The 13,996-nt window shown below is 39.5% G+C and overlaps 1 protein-coding gene across 7 annotated transcripts in view; it reads left to right on the top strand.

Annotated features, from left to right (window-relative positions):
• Positions 1-9,104, top strand: part of TLN2 (talin 2) — a 207,361-nt gene extending 198,257 nt beyond the window's left edge. For all 7 annotated transcript variants that reach the window (XM_075431464.1, XM_075431462.1, XM_075431467.1 and 4 more), the window contains 4 exons: positions 284-346; positions 442-624; positions 4,935-5,060; positions 5,951-9,104. In XM_075431464.1, the coding sequence (XP_075287579.1) occupies positions 284-346; positions 442-624; positions 4,935-5,060; positions 5,951-6,079 (501 nt within the window). In that variant the 3' untranslated portion in view covers positions 6,080-9,104. The remainder of the gene's footprint in view (positions 1-283; positions 347-441; positions 625-4,934; positions 5,061-5,950) is intronic.
• Positions 9,105-13,996: the final 4,892 nt, after the last annotated feature.

Raw genomic sequence — 13,996 nt, forward strand, 5'->3', positions numbered from 1 at the left:
AAGAAAACCTCGAAACCTAAAGACATCAGGGACCTAGTGTATTCTTCTGTGTGGCTGATTGTTCAGTTATACAAAAGTGTCACCGTAGCTTTGAGAGAACACATCATCTGTTTATGTTGATGCTACACGTAATGATTCAATTCCAGTCCCTGGGATCCTCATTATGCACACATCCCTGTTTCCATTTCTTTTAAAATACAACATGTTTCCGGACCGTGTTTACATGGACAAAGCAATTGTATTTTCTGTGTCATTGTAAGCTCTCTCTGAATTGTTTTTTCAGGTTGGAGCAATCCCTGCAAATGCAGCTGATGATGGACAGTGGTCTCAGGGACTTATTTCTGCTGTGAGTAACTACTACTCTGAAGGAAAGCGAGCACCTCCTCTGAAGAAATAATATCCTGTGAGAATACCCGGTGACTTTGTTTTACTGTCTCCTAGGCCCGAATGGTGGCAGCTGCAACCAGCAATCTCTGTGAAGCAGCTAATGCCTCAGTACAGGGCCACGCTAGTGAGGAGAAGCTCATCTCATCTGCCAAACAAGTGGCAGCTTCTACAGCACAGTTGCTTGTGGCTTGCAAAGTGAAGGCTGATCATGACTCTGAAGCCATGAGGAGGCTACAGGTACTCATGTTCTTAATTACTGAAAACCCATAGTAGCACCATGTAAACGCTGGTTTAGCACTGCATGAACAAACCCCAAATTTTAGGAATATTTTCTTGAGTCTTCGGAATTATGTTTTTCTTCTTTGTGGGATTCTGGAGCACTTTCATTCATCAAAGGTGAAGTGATTGTGCATTTGCCATTGTTCAGCAGCACCTACAGCTCACATCACTGCTTGTTTAATTCTTCATTTTTAAAAGATGTTCAGAGGTGTAAATGTTGGCTGGCCTGTGCCAAGCCCTGGTTTAGGTGCGATATTGATGGATTCATATTCACGATAAGCCATAGGGGTACATGAGCAGAGAATGTTTACTACAGGCATTTTTATAGCAACTGGGTATAGTTGGTTTCTCTGCAATTATTCTGCATTCAGTTAGACTCCCAGGGAGGTTGTATACAGGTAAGCACACTTGACTTGGTTGCACATGAGTATCATCCTGACCTTTGCAAGATTACGTGTATGTTCAAGAAAGTGCTTGCCTAGGAGCCAGCCAGGTTGTGGGCAATTTTCCTTTGTTTCTAGGAGTCAAAAGACGGCAATTGTAGATAGATCATTTCTAAAATAGAGAATCATTGTCAGACAAAAACAAGAACGGAAGCGATGCAACATCTCAGCTAAAGTCTGATTTAACTTTTTTACGTGAAATTGGTTCCCTTTTACATTACTCATCCGTTTCATGTTGAGCTTCTCTGAAGTATTACTGAATTAACACTGTATTATGATGGTAAAATCTAATGTCTCCCACAGTTTTGTTTAAGGGTGTTCATTTTAAAAATGGCTACAGCCTTCTTGGACATCCTGTCCTGCAGGCTCAGCCTGGAATGTAAGAACTATTTCAGCTCCTGTTTTCACACCATCAACATGGAGTATCTTTGGTGGCAGTGAAATTTCCCCTTTTTTTTCTTATTTGCACAGATGCTACTAACAGACACTCAGTGTAAGAGTTCATGTATGGATAGGTAGAGTCAGATCCAACAGAAATATATACAACTAAGCATCTGTCTGAGCAAGACGAATTGATGTCATCATTTTTTTCAAAGTAGAAAAATGGGTTAAATATTTAGAAGGAAAAAATAAATGCATGAGTGTGTAAAAAAGCTGTTTCTGTAGAAAAGCGGCATGTTAATGTTATCTCTAGGGATGAGATGGTTTTAGTGCTTTATAGTGGGTTCACAGAGACGGACTTTGCCGAGCGTCTGTGAGGGAGGTATCGGTAACAGGAAGGTAGTTCTGATGGTGATGCAACCTCCACTTTAAGATCCAAATGCCAGGATGGGTCTGAAGGAATTTTATATGCAGAACAATAGAAACAGGAACAAAATCAAGTAGTCTAGACTGTGTTTTCTCAGCTCTGCCACAAAGTTCAGGGTACTCAGTCACTGTAGGCAAATATTACTTAATAGACATCGAATGTGAAAAGTTGGAAGGGAATGTGAAAAGGAAACGAGCCCAAGCACAGATTGAAATTGAACTTTGCCACTTTACCAAGCTTCATATTAGTCCCAAAATGAATAATGAAAGGAAAAGCAGTTCTCACTTGGAAATAATGTCCTTTATCATAGCAAAACTGGTGAGTTGATGTCTACCAAATATTTTTACTGGTGGATTTGCCAAAGGCAAAAAAAAAAAAAAAAAAAAAGGCAGCTTTTCAGCCAACTTTGCCCCTAGCACAAATGTTTTCACATAGCTTTAAGCAATAAGTTGGGTTCAGGACTTTGAGTGTATTAGCTTTCGCTTGCCTACCCCACAAACAACTGTGGGCTTTGGGAGAAGACATTTGAACTGCATTTCCCATGAATGCTAACTTGGAATGCACTGTTACAGGGTCAGTTCCAAAACTTAATGAAACAAATGGAAATGTTTCTGTTCTCTTTGGATGAACTCCAGACTGAGCAGAGCAAATTTCAAATAATTTGTCCTTGGGTCATTTCAGCTAGGAAGAGAGTAAGGTTGAAAGGGAGATGAAGCTGGAAGTACGGCACAGGACTGGGGGGAGGTGGAGAGCAGGTTCAGAGCTGGTCCGTGTGCCTGCTGTGTCTCCAGCATGGGAGAGCAGGCTGTCCTGGCCAGTGGCCAGTGTGGGAACGAGTATTCTCAGCACACATGACACCCAGGGACATCGGGAACCTCTCTTAATGCCAGAACAGCCTTACTGGATCAGACCAAAAGTTCATTAAGCCAAATTTATATCCTGATTCCAGCAGTGGATGCTAGGAAGTGCTTAGAGAAGCAAGTAAGGACCGGGTAAGCATGCATGATACTCTTCTCTACTATCTTCTTAGATTGCAAGCATTTTCAGCTCGGGAACTTCCCAAGCCAGATGCAGATTCTGTATGTTTAGTAACCCTCAGTGGGTTTTTCCTTTTAATTTATCCAGTCCTCCTTGACCGCATGTAAGCTTTCAGAGTCTAACACTTTTTGGGCAGTAGATTAAGCTAGGACAGCTATGTCTGTCCCAGCCTGCTTCTGCTGGTTTAAATCCCCACAGTACGAATAGCTGAATGACATGCAAATCCACTCCTGCAGCGCACAGGTCTCAGATTTTATTTACAGGACAGGCACCTTCCCAGTGCAGGGGTGCTAGCAAGGTTTAACCTTTCACATCCATCTCTTCATGAAGTATTCAGTTGCTCTTGAGAGTACCTGGTGCAAATTAGTGCTGTGCAGCATTACAGAAGTCAGTTTGAGTAGTGATAAATTCATGTCACTTTGACCAGATTGTTACTGCAGGAGTGTTGATAACGTGTTGCTTCTGGTATTTCAACTAAATTCTTCACGATTAAGTACGATACCTCTCCATAGCATCCCACTGTGCACTGAAGACTTACCCATGGTAACAGGTGATCTAGGTGTTTCTCTTGCTCAGGAGGTGGAAATATCTTTGAATGGTGCTCCATCCCATTCTCTAAAGTTGTTTCTTTGCTAAAGCACTTGAAATACATATTGGGGCCCACTGTTCAGTATTTGCACATATAAATGAGTAGAAAACATATAGCTGGGTCCTGTAGTCAGTCCCTCAGAATGAGACCAGTGACCCCTCTCAGTGCTAAGTACACATCAGTCCAGAAGCTTCTTTTCCTGCTTCTGTCCTGACACTGATGAATAGATAAAGAGGTGGAAAGGAGGAGTATTCCAGTAAGAGCCAAGGAGGCGGCACAGGTCAAATTGTGGTGTATCAACCAATTTAAAATATAAAATACCAGACATAAATTCATCTGGGAGTCACAATTTTGAAGGACTGCCAGGGGTATATGAAAGATATCATTTAAACCTCCATGTGCAGCACCCATTAAACCATGGGCCATTCTTCTCCCAAAGCCACCTTTCCACCACTTTCACCAGCAGTTAGTACGCTAGAGCAAATTCAGTGGCAGATTCTACAGTGCTGAGCCCTGCGCTACCACCACCTGTCTGCACAGATTATTTCCTAGCCAGTGGTCTTCAAGAACTCAGTGCTACAAAAAAGGTGCCAGCTCCATCTTTTAGCTTTAGTAGAAGAGAGGTTTTCATTTTGTTTGTGACAAGGACTCTTCCACTCATCTCCATGGGGATGACAGTAGGAGATTCCGAGGCCCCTGTTCTGGTGTCGTCCTCTGTATCCGTTAAACCAGTGCCTGTGGACATGGTCATTGCTGAGCGCACAGTGTGGAATATCGACTGCCAATGTGTACTTCAGCATAGCAAAGACAGCTTTGTCAGTGCTAGGTCACTAAGTTACCTGCATTCTTTTTTTTTGTTGCACAATTGCTGATGCTACTCAGTCTAGGCAACAAAAGATGTATTACAAATGTTTGACTGTTTATCTTTAGGAATCTGAGAATGTTTAAGGAAATAAAAGTTTAAATGTGAGATAATCGTGGCTGTGTAAGTGGCTAATTTGCCTTTATGAAAGTCCACCACTTTCAAAACTTCACTGCCTTAAAAATGTTTCTTTATACACTAGCTTTCATTTTCTGTTGTTCTTCAAAAAAAAAAAACCCTGATCAGTGTTGTACAGAATGTAACTGGTGACTTCATCCACTGCTCTATTTCAAACTGTAGGCAAAAAAATCTGGTTTGTGATTTTCCCAACTTCCAGCTTCTTAAGTAAAGGAATTGTGGTGTTCTCTATACCATTGGTTTTGAAAGATTAATTTGCTTTTCACTGAGAAAAACACACACCCTTCCTGTGTAGTTCAAGCAAAGCTCTTTTGCTTTTGATGCTCAGATGAATCCATGTTACAGCTGTGCATTTTTGTTATCACTAAATTTCTTCTGTCTTTTTTGAAGGCTGCAGGAAATGCTGTCAAGCGAGCATCAGACAATCTTGTCAGGGCGGCCCAAAAAGCGGCATTTGGGAAAGCAGAGGATGATGATGTGGTGGTCAAAACAAAGTTTGTTGGTGGCATTGCTCAGGTTGGTACAATCACCCAAGAACTACAGCAGAGAAAAACTATCACAGCAATGTAGCGTAGTGCTACAATGTCTATCTGCTACATTGCAGGCTGGACAAAATGATGTAGACATCCGTGATAAATTACTTGATGCCTCACTGTTAGGTAATAACTGACATAGCAGCGAAGTGATGCGCTGCACGATGTCTACGCTTCCTCACTGACCATTTACCACAAGAGTAGTTACCATATAATCAAAGATATAGAGAGTGAGAGAGAAGAACTGGTGACATTTCATTACAGTTGACCATAATAAATATGGGAGAATAATAAAAATATTTTAAAATAGATTCCAAGGCTTTGAGGTTGTACTAACTTCTGGATTCACTGTTATGAATGAGGAACACCATATACTGTGGTCACTGCTTAAAAGATACTGAAATTTATCATTTCTGTGTGTCTGTACTACTGTCAGTTTTCCTTTGACATTTTGAGATGCAGGAAAATACTGTGGATACCTGCAGTAATGAATGTTCAATTTTACTGTCACTCAAACATTATGTTTTGACATGGTGCTTATCCTACATGTGTTAACCCCTCATCCCAATGAACGCTGGGGGAGCACAGCACTATAAAATCCATCATGGATATGTGGTAAAACTATGCTGGTAGTTTTGTGTTTTGTTTTGGTTTTTTTTTTAAGTCCTCTTTAAGAAACAATTGGGAATACCATACTGTTCTTGATGACATAGTCCTGGAACCTGGAAAAATTTGAGCAATTCCTGCTGAAGTCCTTGAAACTTGGTGTTTCTCTGGAGAATGCTCGAGGCCTAGCTGTGACTGGTGTCACAGCGAAAATCCTGGTTTTCAGACAGTATTCTTGCTGTCATAATGCATGCTTCTGTCTTCCAGATCATTGCAGCCCAAGAAGAAATGCTGAAGAAGGAGAGAGAGCTGGAAGAGGCAAGGAAAAAACTGGCTCAGATCCGCCAACAGCAATACAAATTTCTACCCACAGAGCTGAGAGAAGATGAGGGTTAACCGGCTCAGATTGTCTGTCTTTTTTTCTTTTTTTTCTTTTCTTTTTTTTTTTTTCTTTTAAAGAAATAAGCTAAAGGGGACAGTACAGTGAGAACTACTCTGATGACGTTCTGGTATGCCAAGCACTTACCAAAATAAAGTGCCTGTCACAGCTTTGGATGAGCAGAGGGCAATAAACATTTGTTCTTTCTCATCTGGTCAGCTGAGGTGCATGACGATCAAATAATGGTACAGTGTTAGGTTCATCATTCCTGCTCCTTCCTTGACATATCTCAGGAGAGAAAGTTTCACTTTTTACTAGAGGTACTAAGTCAGTATTATTGTCACTTTCCTGATGCTTGAGGTATTCATCGTTCCTTGACTTGTTACAAATCACTCGTAATATTAATGGGAAGACAGTCAAGGAGTCTTTCATATGATACATATCACATGAGCTGGTGGTTCTCCCCCAACTGCCCTTGCAAAAAGAAGACCAAGACAGAGAAGGATGTGTGTCTGAGTGGAGAAACACGCATGAGTGTGGGTTTGAAGAAGATGCCTGTCTGCTTTCAGTGTTATATAGCTGGTTCACCCCAAAACTGGAGGAATTGTCTCTGTGCCTGTTTGCACTAGTAGTGTTGCTCCTTACCTGGTACCAACAAGCTTCTGCTTGTACAGTATTTAGGTTTACAAAATGTGGCAATAGCCATTCTTTAAAGAGCGCAGAAAACAAAGAAATGGAAACCTTGTCACTGCCTCAATAATAGCAGGTTCATGAAGGAAAATGCTGTTTCAATTATATACCTCTAATGTGTGACTACTTTTACAGTATTATACACACATATGCATGCTCTAACATTGGACTGAATAGTTTGCATTTTGTTTTTTAATTGAAGTTATCTGGTTCGTACTGTGGGATTTCTGTTAGAATGTATGTTAGTTAAAAAAGCGAAATGCCCAGTACAACAAAAGACTATCAGAACTCTTGTTATTCTTTTAATAATTTCATTTATCACTATTTTGTTTTGAAATCTGTGGGTATTGTAGGAAAAAAGAATAAGTGATTTACAAGTAGACTTTTCCTGTAATATATTTTTAAAAAATTGGACTTTAAGGAGTTTGTTTTCGTAGTTGGTATTGATGAAAATGTACTCACCGAGGAATTGCAGAGAAGGAATAACAGTGATCTCTCAGCAATCTTTGTCTTCAGCTGCAGAAAGGTACGATCTGCTCTCGATATCTCTGCTGTGACCTGAACAGCAGCAACATGGGCAGAGTAAGTAACACATTTTACCCCGGCAAAGAAAGAACACAAATCACAGCAGCTTTAACTAGTAAGAGCTAAACTATTTGACTAACTACAGAAACACCATATCTCCTAACAACAATTTCCAACATGCCTCCAAACCCGCCCAGGCCCTCTTAAACAACAATGTCAGGTCTGTTCAGGTCAAAGGATGTTGCCACTCCAGTCTTTCTGAAGGCTGTGCTGTCATGTAGATTCCTGTCAAGTACAGTGAGCTGAGCCCGTTATGTTATGTGCATACCCACCTAGTTGTCATTGTTGCAGAAATACTTGTCTTGTAGACGCAAAAGTAAACACCGCACCCCCCCCCCCGTAGTAGGTTTACCAGTTTAGATAGTGCTAACTCCTCATTTCAGTTACCTGCATGAGATATAATTATCAGGAATTTTGTCACACGAGTGTTAAATATATAGCAAAAAATTACTATACAATTAATAAATATTAAAGTGTACAAAGATTTTTATTGTTAGTCTCTTCTCTGGTACTGAAGTATTTCACACTCAGTAGAGTTGCTGGAGAATCCACAATCGTGAGAGGAAAAAATTGGCAAATCCCAAATGGAATCACTGGCATTGGCAGATGTGCTGTGATGTGTAGACTTGAGTGCATATGCAAACCCCTGCTATCAGAGACAAGCAAGTCTGAGTTCTGTAATTTTCCACTTCAGCATAATTGGTTTGATTTTTTTCACTCAACCTTTACACAGGGAATTTAGCGAGCAGCGTCACAGAATCTCAATGTTAAGAATTCCCACACCATGAACAACGCTTCCTGTAAGTTTCTAGGCAGAAGGCTAAATTGGCGTTTGTTGTTGTAAGACCTAAATAAAGACAGCTCTGGTGATAGGGATTTTCTGCTGCTGTTGGTAGGTCCAGCTTCTTTCAGCTCTTCCTCTTTTTTTACCTGGATAGCCTCTCATTCCCGTCTCTCTCTTGGAAAGATCTGCCAGACAGATTTGTTACTGCTTCCCTTTCAACCTGTGTTTAACCTATTATTTGGTCTCGTTAAAGCATGCAGAAAGATGATGCTGTCCTTAGCACCATGCCAGTGTTTTATTGTAGGTATAATACTGTTGTAATATATTTTGATCAGGCTGGCATTTGCCAGTTTGAAAGAAGCCCAAAGCCTGGTCAAATGCAACTATGTATGGAAATTGTATAGTTAGAAAACTTTATCAGTATGTAGAAGGAAAGAGCATGCTCAAATTGTGTTCCAGATACATTTGTTTTTGAAGTCCATTTTTGGCACAGCTCTTTTGATATCTCTGTGTTTCTGATTTAATGCCCCCTCTTCTGTGACAGAAAGTTTCGTTCTTTTTTCTCCTTAGCTGTGTGCTCCGTAGAGGAACTACAGTCAGATCAGTAGCTGAGCTGAACAACTGAAGTATTTTTTTTACTCTGAATTTTGGGTCTTCATTTGGGAAACATTAAGAAGAGTATAAGCTCATCTAGAGTCTTTCTATTTCAATTTTTTCTTGCTGTTACAATTTGCAGTATCACTGAAGTCCACATGTGAACGTCTGTGAGGTTTGGAACTAGCCCATGCATTTATTTGGCACGGGGACTTGCAGCAGGAAGTGACAAGTTGGGGTAAGGGGTGGGAGCTGGTTAATAAGAGGGACAGATGTTTACTTTGTTCTGTTAACTTGTGAAATGGTAAGCAAGCTCTGTTGTATCACCCTTCTTCATGTGGAATTCACTTTAAGGAATTGTATGCAAATTAAAAGCAAAATGCCTCAAACTTGTTTGTGTACAAATAGTCTAGTGTTGTTTCCCCAACTGTTCAGAAAATGGTTTGTATGTTTCATCATTTGTCTAAACTTTTCTACATCAGAAGCCTCCAAGAAAGAAATGTTTTAAAAAAAAAAAGTGAAGACTAGACTCTTGTTCTGTCTGTCCCATTCCCCTGGATTTTCTGCATCTTCGTTACATAATTCCTAATGAAGGGATGAAAGCATAATCTAGAAACCTCCTCAACATAAGTAAGTTTAGCTCATGAGCAAGCTTTTGTTTTTAATCAGTCCAAACTGATATGACATTCACCCCAGGAGTATGGCATGTGCCATCGCTACATTTATCTTCCCTACGCTTTTTTTAATCTCTGGGTTTGGAATTTTTTTGGGTTGCCTTATGCTGTAAAAGCTTTGTCCTTACATAACTGTATCATGATTAACAAAAAGAGAGTTATCTGGGCGTAACTGTCATGATTCCTGAAACCTATTTTTCTGTATTCACAGTAGTATGCGTTAAACATACCCTCGCTGTTGATGTTAGTGGAACAACACATTTCTGTGGCACAAAGATTGCTACAGTGTGGAAATGCTATACCCATCACGGTTCATATCCAACAACGTGATTCTTTCTCCCTGAAGGCTATTATCTGACACTTACTGAGCTACAAAGAAGTGCCATTTTGTCACTTTTTTTAACTTTTTACAATAAAAAAGCAGTAGAGACTTCTGTTTTCTCTCAAATTAGTACTTTGCTGCAGTGGAAGAACCCTTTGCTCAGGACAGTTCTGTGATTATATGCTGGAGTTTCTAGGGGGTTGAAGCCTCGTTTTCATATCTTCCTTTCCTGTTAAAGTTTTAACCCCAAGAAAAGCACAAAGGAGTTTGTAGTCATACTGCCACACCATTATGTATAGTATTTATCTGGCCACGAGAATTAATAAGTAATGTATTTTATTTTTGTCTTCACCAACAATAAACCCTTGAAGGAATTCCTTTTTTTTTCCTGCATGTAGGTATTTGTGACTTGCGTTGCACTGGCCATCATGCAAAGGATCATTTTGCTCCTTAAGCAGAAGGTGGCAGAGGCTGCATCTATCTGCAAGGCTGGGAAAAGGCAGAATTCCCAGGTGACAGAGGAGAATGTTCTGTTTAAAGCTCTGCTACATAGACAAAACTATGAATGCTTACTTTGTGATACATGTCAGTTGACCATTCAATATCCCCGAAAGTTAACCACACATAAATATATACGAAAGTCAAACACCCGTTATTCGAAGGCATTGGATGCTTGATGGTGTTGGGGTTTTAGGGGGGAAGGCTAGTTTTGCAGTTATACAGGTTATGATTTCCATTTCATTCAACATTTTGCATGTCAAATATAACTCTGTGCAGTTAGGCTACTTCAATTCTCTGTGTGAAACCTGTGCCAGAACTCTTGCTGCTGACCAGCTGCATTCCAGCTAGCTTGGTGTTGCTGCCAGCAGGGGCTGTTTCTGGCATGACTGCATTCGTGTCAAAGGGGGATCTTTTTGGCATTTTGTGTGCTCATCAAAAGGATCCATCACCAGACGTGTGTATCATGTCTCCGATTATATGGTGGATTTCTTCCATGTATTCTTCATGACAGAAACGAGATTGAAGAAGCTTCTCTTTTAGGGTTGGTTAGCTGAATATTTAAATGGAGGCTATAAAGGCCCTAGGTGTGTTTTACGCTAAAATCTTTTAAAGTAGCTATTAAAAACTTTTAAAATAGGTATTTTAAATTACTAAAGCATTTGGCAAGTTTGCTGTCTGTTCTTATTTTCTGTTAACATGTTTGTTAACAGGGAGGGAATTTCATTCTTTGTGTTTGCACAGTAATGCCTAAAGACTTGGAAACTAAACCACAGCGTTTGAAGTGCTTGTGTCCCTTTTAACCTTATCTTTCTTTACAAGTTCCTTTGCTTTTCCCTTTCTGTTGTTTTGAGCATTTATGAGAGCTGGACTCTTTCTTCCTCGAGCACCTCTTAACAATATATATACACTAAGTTTTCCACCTATGCAAGTCAGTTATGTCTAGTGTGGCAGGAGAAATACTAAGAAGTGGGGTTTATCCATGCCTAATTTGGATAATATAAAGCTTATGTAATAAGCATGATTTTATTTCCCTGCTGGTTATTTAAGTATATTTATTTCTTTTTAAAATGGATACTAGGGGCTGGTGAGTTCTTAGCATCCTAAGATGTCACCGTGAGGGTTTATCCTAGGTGAAGAGGGTTTCTTTTGGTATGTTTACCCATAACTGGCTTGCTATAAAGTCAAAATTTCCTAATTGAAAATACACATGGAACATTAAGTTCAGAAGTTCAGAACTTCTGAAGATGAAAATTCACTCGTGGTACAGAATCAAATGTTGATTTAGTAATTTCAGAAGCATTTTGAAATCTGTGGAAAAGATACTGCATTAGGACATGGAGAAAATGTTGCTGGCTATTTTCTTAACACAGTTCTTGCTCTTAAAGTGCTCAGTTTAATAATATTGGTTAGAATCTTCAATCCCACGCAGATTAATATTCAGTACTTTCTAGGCTGTTAGCATAATCCTTTTGTTTTAGAATAATTGCCTGTACTGTGCTCCACCTTCTCCGAATATGGTTCAAAATCAGTCACCTTGTGGCTGCTTGTATTTTGTAAGGTGCAGTTGACCAAGTAAAAAGGTTAATATAGAGGTTTCTTCCAGCATTATAGTTGATGATCTTTCCATACAAATTGTACTGTGTATTCTAAGTTATTGATCAAGGTATTTACTTACTGAACTGTTGACCTAATTAACTCTTGGAAAGAGTGGTCAGATTTTGGGGTAGAGGGTATACTATAAATACACGTCTGTACTGTCCTGTACATTTTCCAGTTTGACAATAAATACGTTGCATTTCATTAAGGATGTACTGCCAGATGATAGTTTTATCAGCCTTGCTTCTGAAACAGAAAAGGTATTTACGCCCCAGTTCACCAAATGCTGTAGCACATACTTACAGTATTTAAAAAAAAAAAAAATAGTAGTCCTTCATACTCTGTTTATAATATAGTTAACTTGACCTAAATGGGATTAACCCCAAATGACAGTGTTTCAGACACTCGGAGAGGCAGTGCACGGCCCATATGCTTTACTGCATGCTGCTAGTTAGAACCACCTTCTCTGTCATATCCAACCCAAGATCACCATAGCAGGCTTCAAGTATTAGTAAGAATACTCTGCTTTTACAGACCATTTCTTATTTGTGGTTCATAAAGCACTACAAATGAGTCACTCCTATTTTACAGATGGCAAAATTGTGTTTCAGGAAGGGAGAGAGTTTGTTCAAATCCACAGAGCAGGTTGCAGTGAATGTAATAGCCAGTCTAGTTCCTCTGATCCAAGAACTAGATAGACCAGCAGGAGCCATATCCAGAAAAGGGTTAATATTTATAGTCCCATCTAGTTACCAATTGGTCTGTGTTATTTTTTGCATTAATGTTTCTGCACTCTGTCAGTTCCAGAGAAATCAAATGCATTTTTTTTTGGTAAATATATAGCAGAGGGACTTAAACAGGGATTGTGGTTTGTGCCAAGAACAACCATCTTCCACTGCCAATGCTTTAGACAAACATCCTGTCTTCCAGAACTGAATTTAATCTGCAAGAATCTTTGCTCAGTGCCTTGGCTTTACCTTGTGTTGTAATCACTTCTGTTAAGGCACCAGCCTCAGTTCTCTTCCACTAAGTAAAGACTTAACGCAGTGTTTTTCTCTGGTGTTTTCTATAAGAGAAGTGACAGCTTTAATACTTTGGACAAAGCTCTTGCGCTTATTTAAATCAGCCTCCTGTTTTACCAAAGCTTCCTGCAAAACATGATGAAACTCCTGAGGCATTGAAGCCCTTAGTGTGACACTTTTACCCACAGAACCAGTTTTCAAGTTTGCTCGGAGAAGCCTTTAGTCATCTGCAGTTACGTGCGGCTCAGACACTGAGAACGCCACAGTAATGATTCCAGTCTGTCTGCAATTACTTACTTTTTGCCTTCAGCTATGTAAGCATGAGTGTTTTGTCTCCTAAATATTCATCTTTTGTTTGCATTTTTTAACAATAAATGAGTTGAAATGACACTGTATTTCTAAAATGCTAGCACAGTTTTTTGAGAACCGGCCTGAGGATTATGTTTAGTTCTACTTTTTTCTGTGTAAATTGTTAGCTATTTAAAAAAAAGTGGCATGCATGGCAAAGTCAGTGTGAATATTAAATGCTTATATTTGAGACTATTTTCATCTCTTACTGAGGGGAAAAGCACATTGCTTTACTAACAATTTAAAGATTGTTGTTTATTGTTATCTGAAATTTAGTGAGTTGAAACTATACAGTCACTGTGGGAATATTCGAGTTATGACATAAGATGGAGGTGCGTTAGGAAAAAAAATGGGTATATTCAAGCCTAGACTGAACTTTAGTCTCATGACATCATTGGAGACTTCAGCTAAATGTTTCTCTACTCTTTTTGGTTATTGGTTTTGCCTGCTTTCATCTGATCATGGCTGGCTTTTTTCCTTGAGAGTTGGTATGTTTCAGTCTGTGCGGGTTTAGTCCCAATCGTGTCTGTCTGTGGAAAAAATAGGGGTCTTAACTTCTTTATTACCAAAACGAGGAACAGCATCTCTTGCAAGTCAAGATCAAATCCTCCAGCTGTACTTATCAACTGTCGTTAGTGCAGGATGCCAAGTCCCTAAATTCATGAAACTACACTACAGGAACTGAATTTGTCCCCTCATACATATGGTCAATTAATATGAACAACCATGTTGTCTTAAATAGATTTGAAAATTAGTGAGTTCAAGCAGCACAGACATTGTAGGCATATCTGTTATGACTTCAAACAGGGGAGTGTTAG

Source organism: Opisthocomus hoazin, chromosome 10 (genome assembly GCF_030867145.1).
Source record: "Opisthocomus hoazin isolate bOpiHoa1 chromosome 10, bOpiHoa1.hap1, whole genome shotgun sequence".
Classification (NCBI taxonomy): domain Eukaryota; kingdom Metazoa; phylum Chordata; class Aves; order Opisthocomiformes; family Opisthocomidae; genus Opisthocomus; species Opisthocomus hoazin.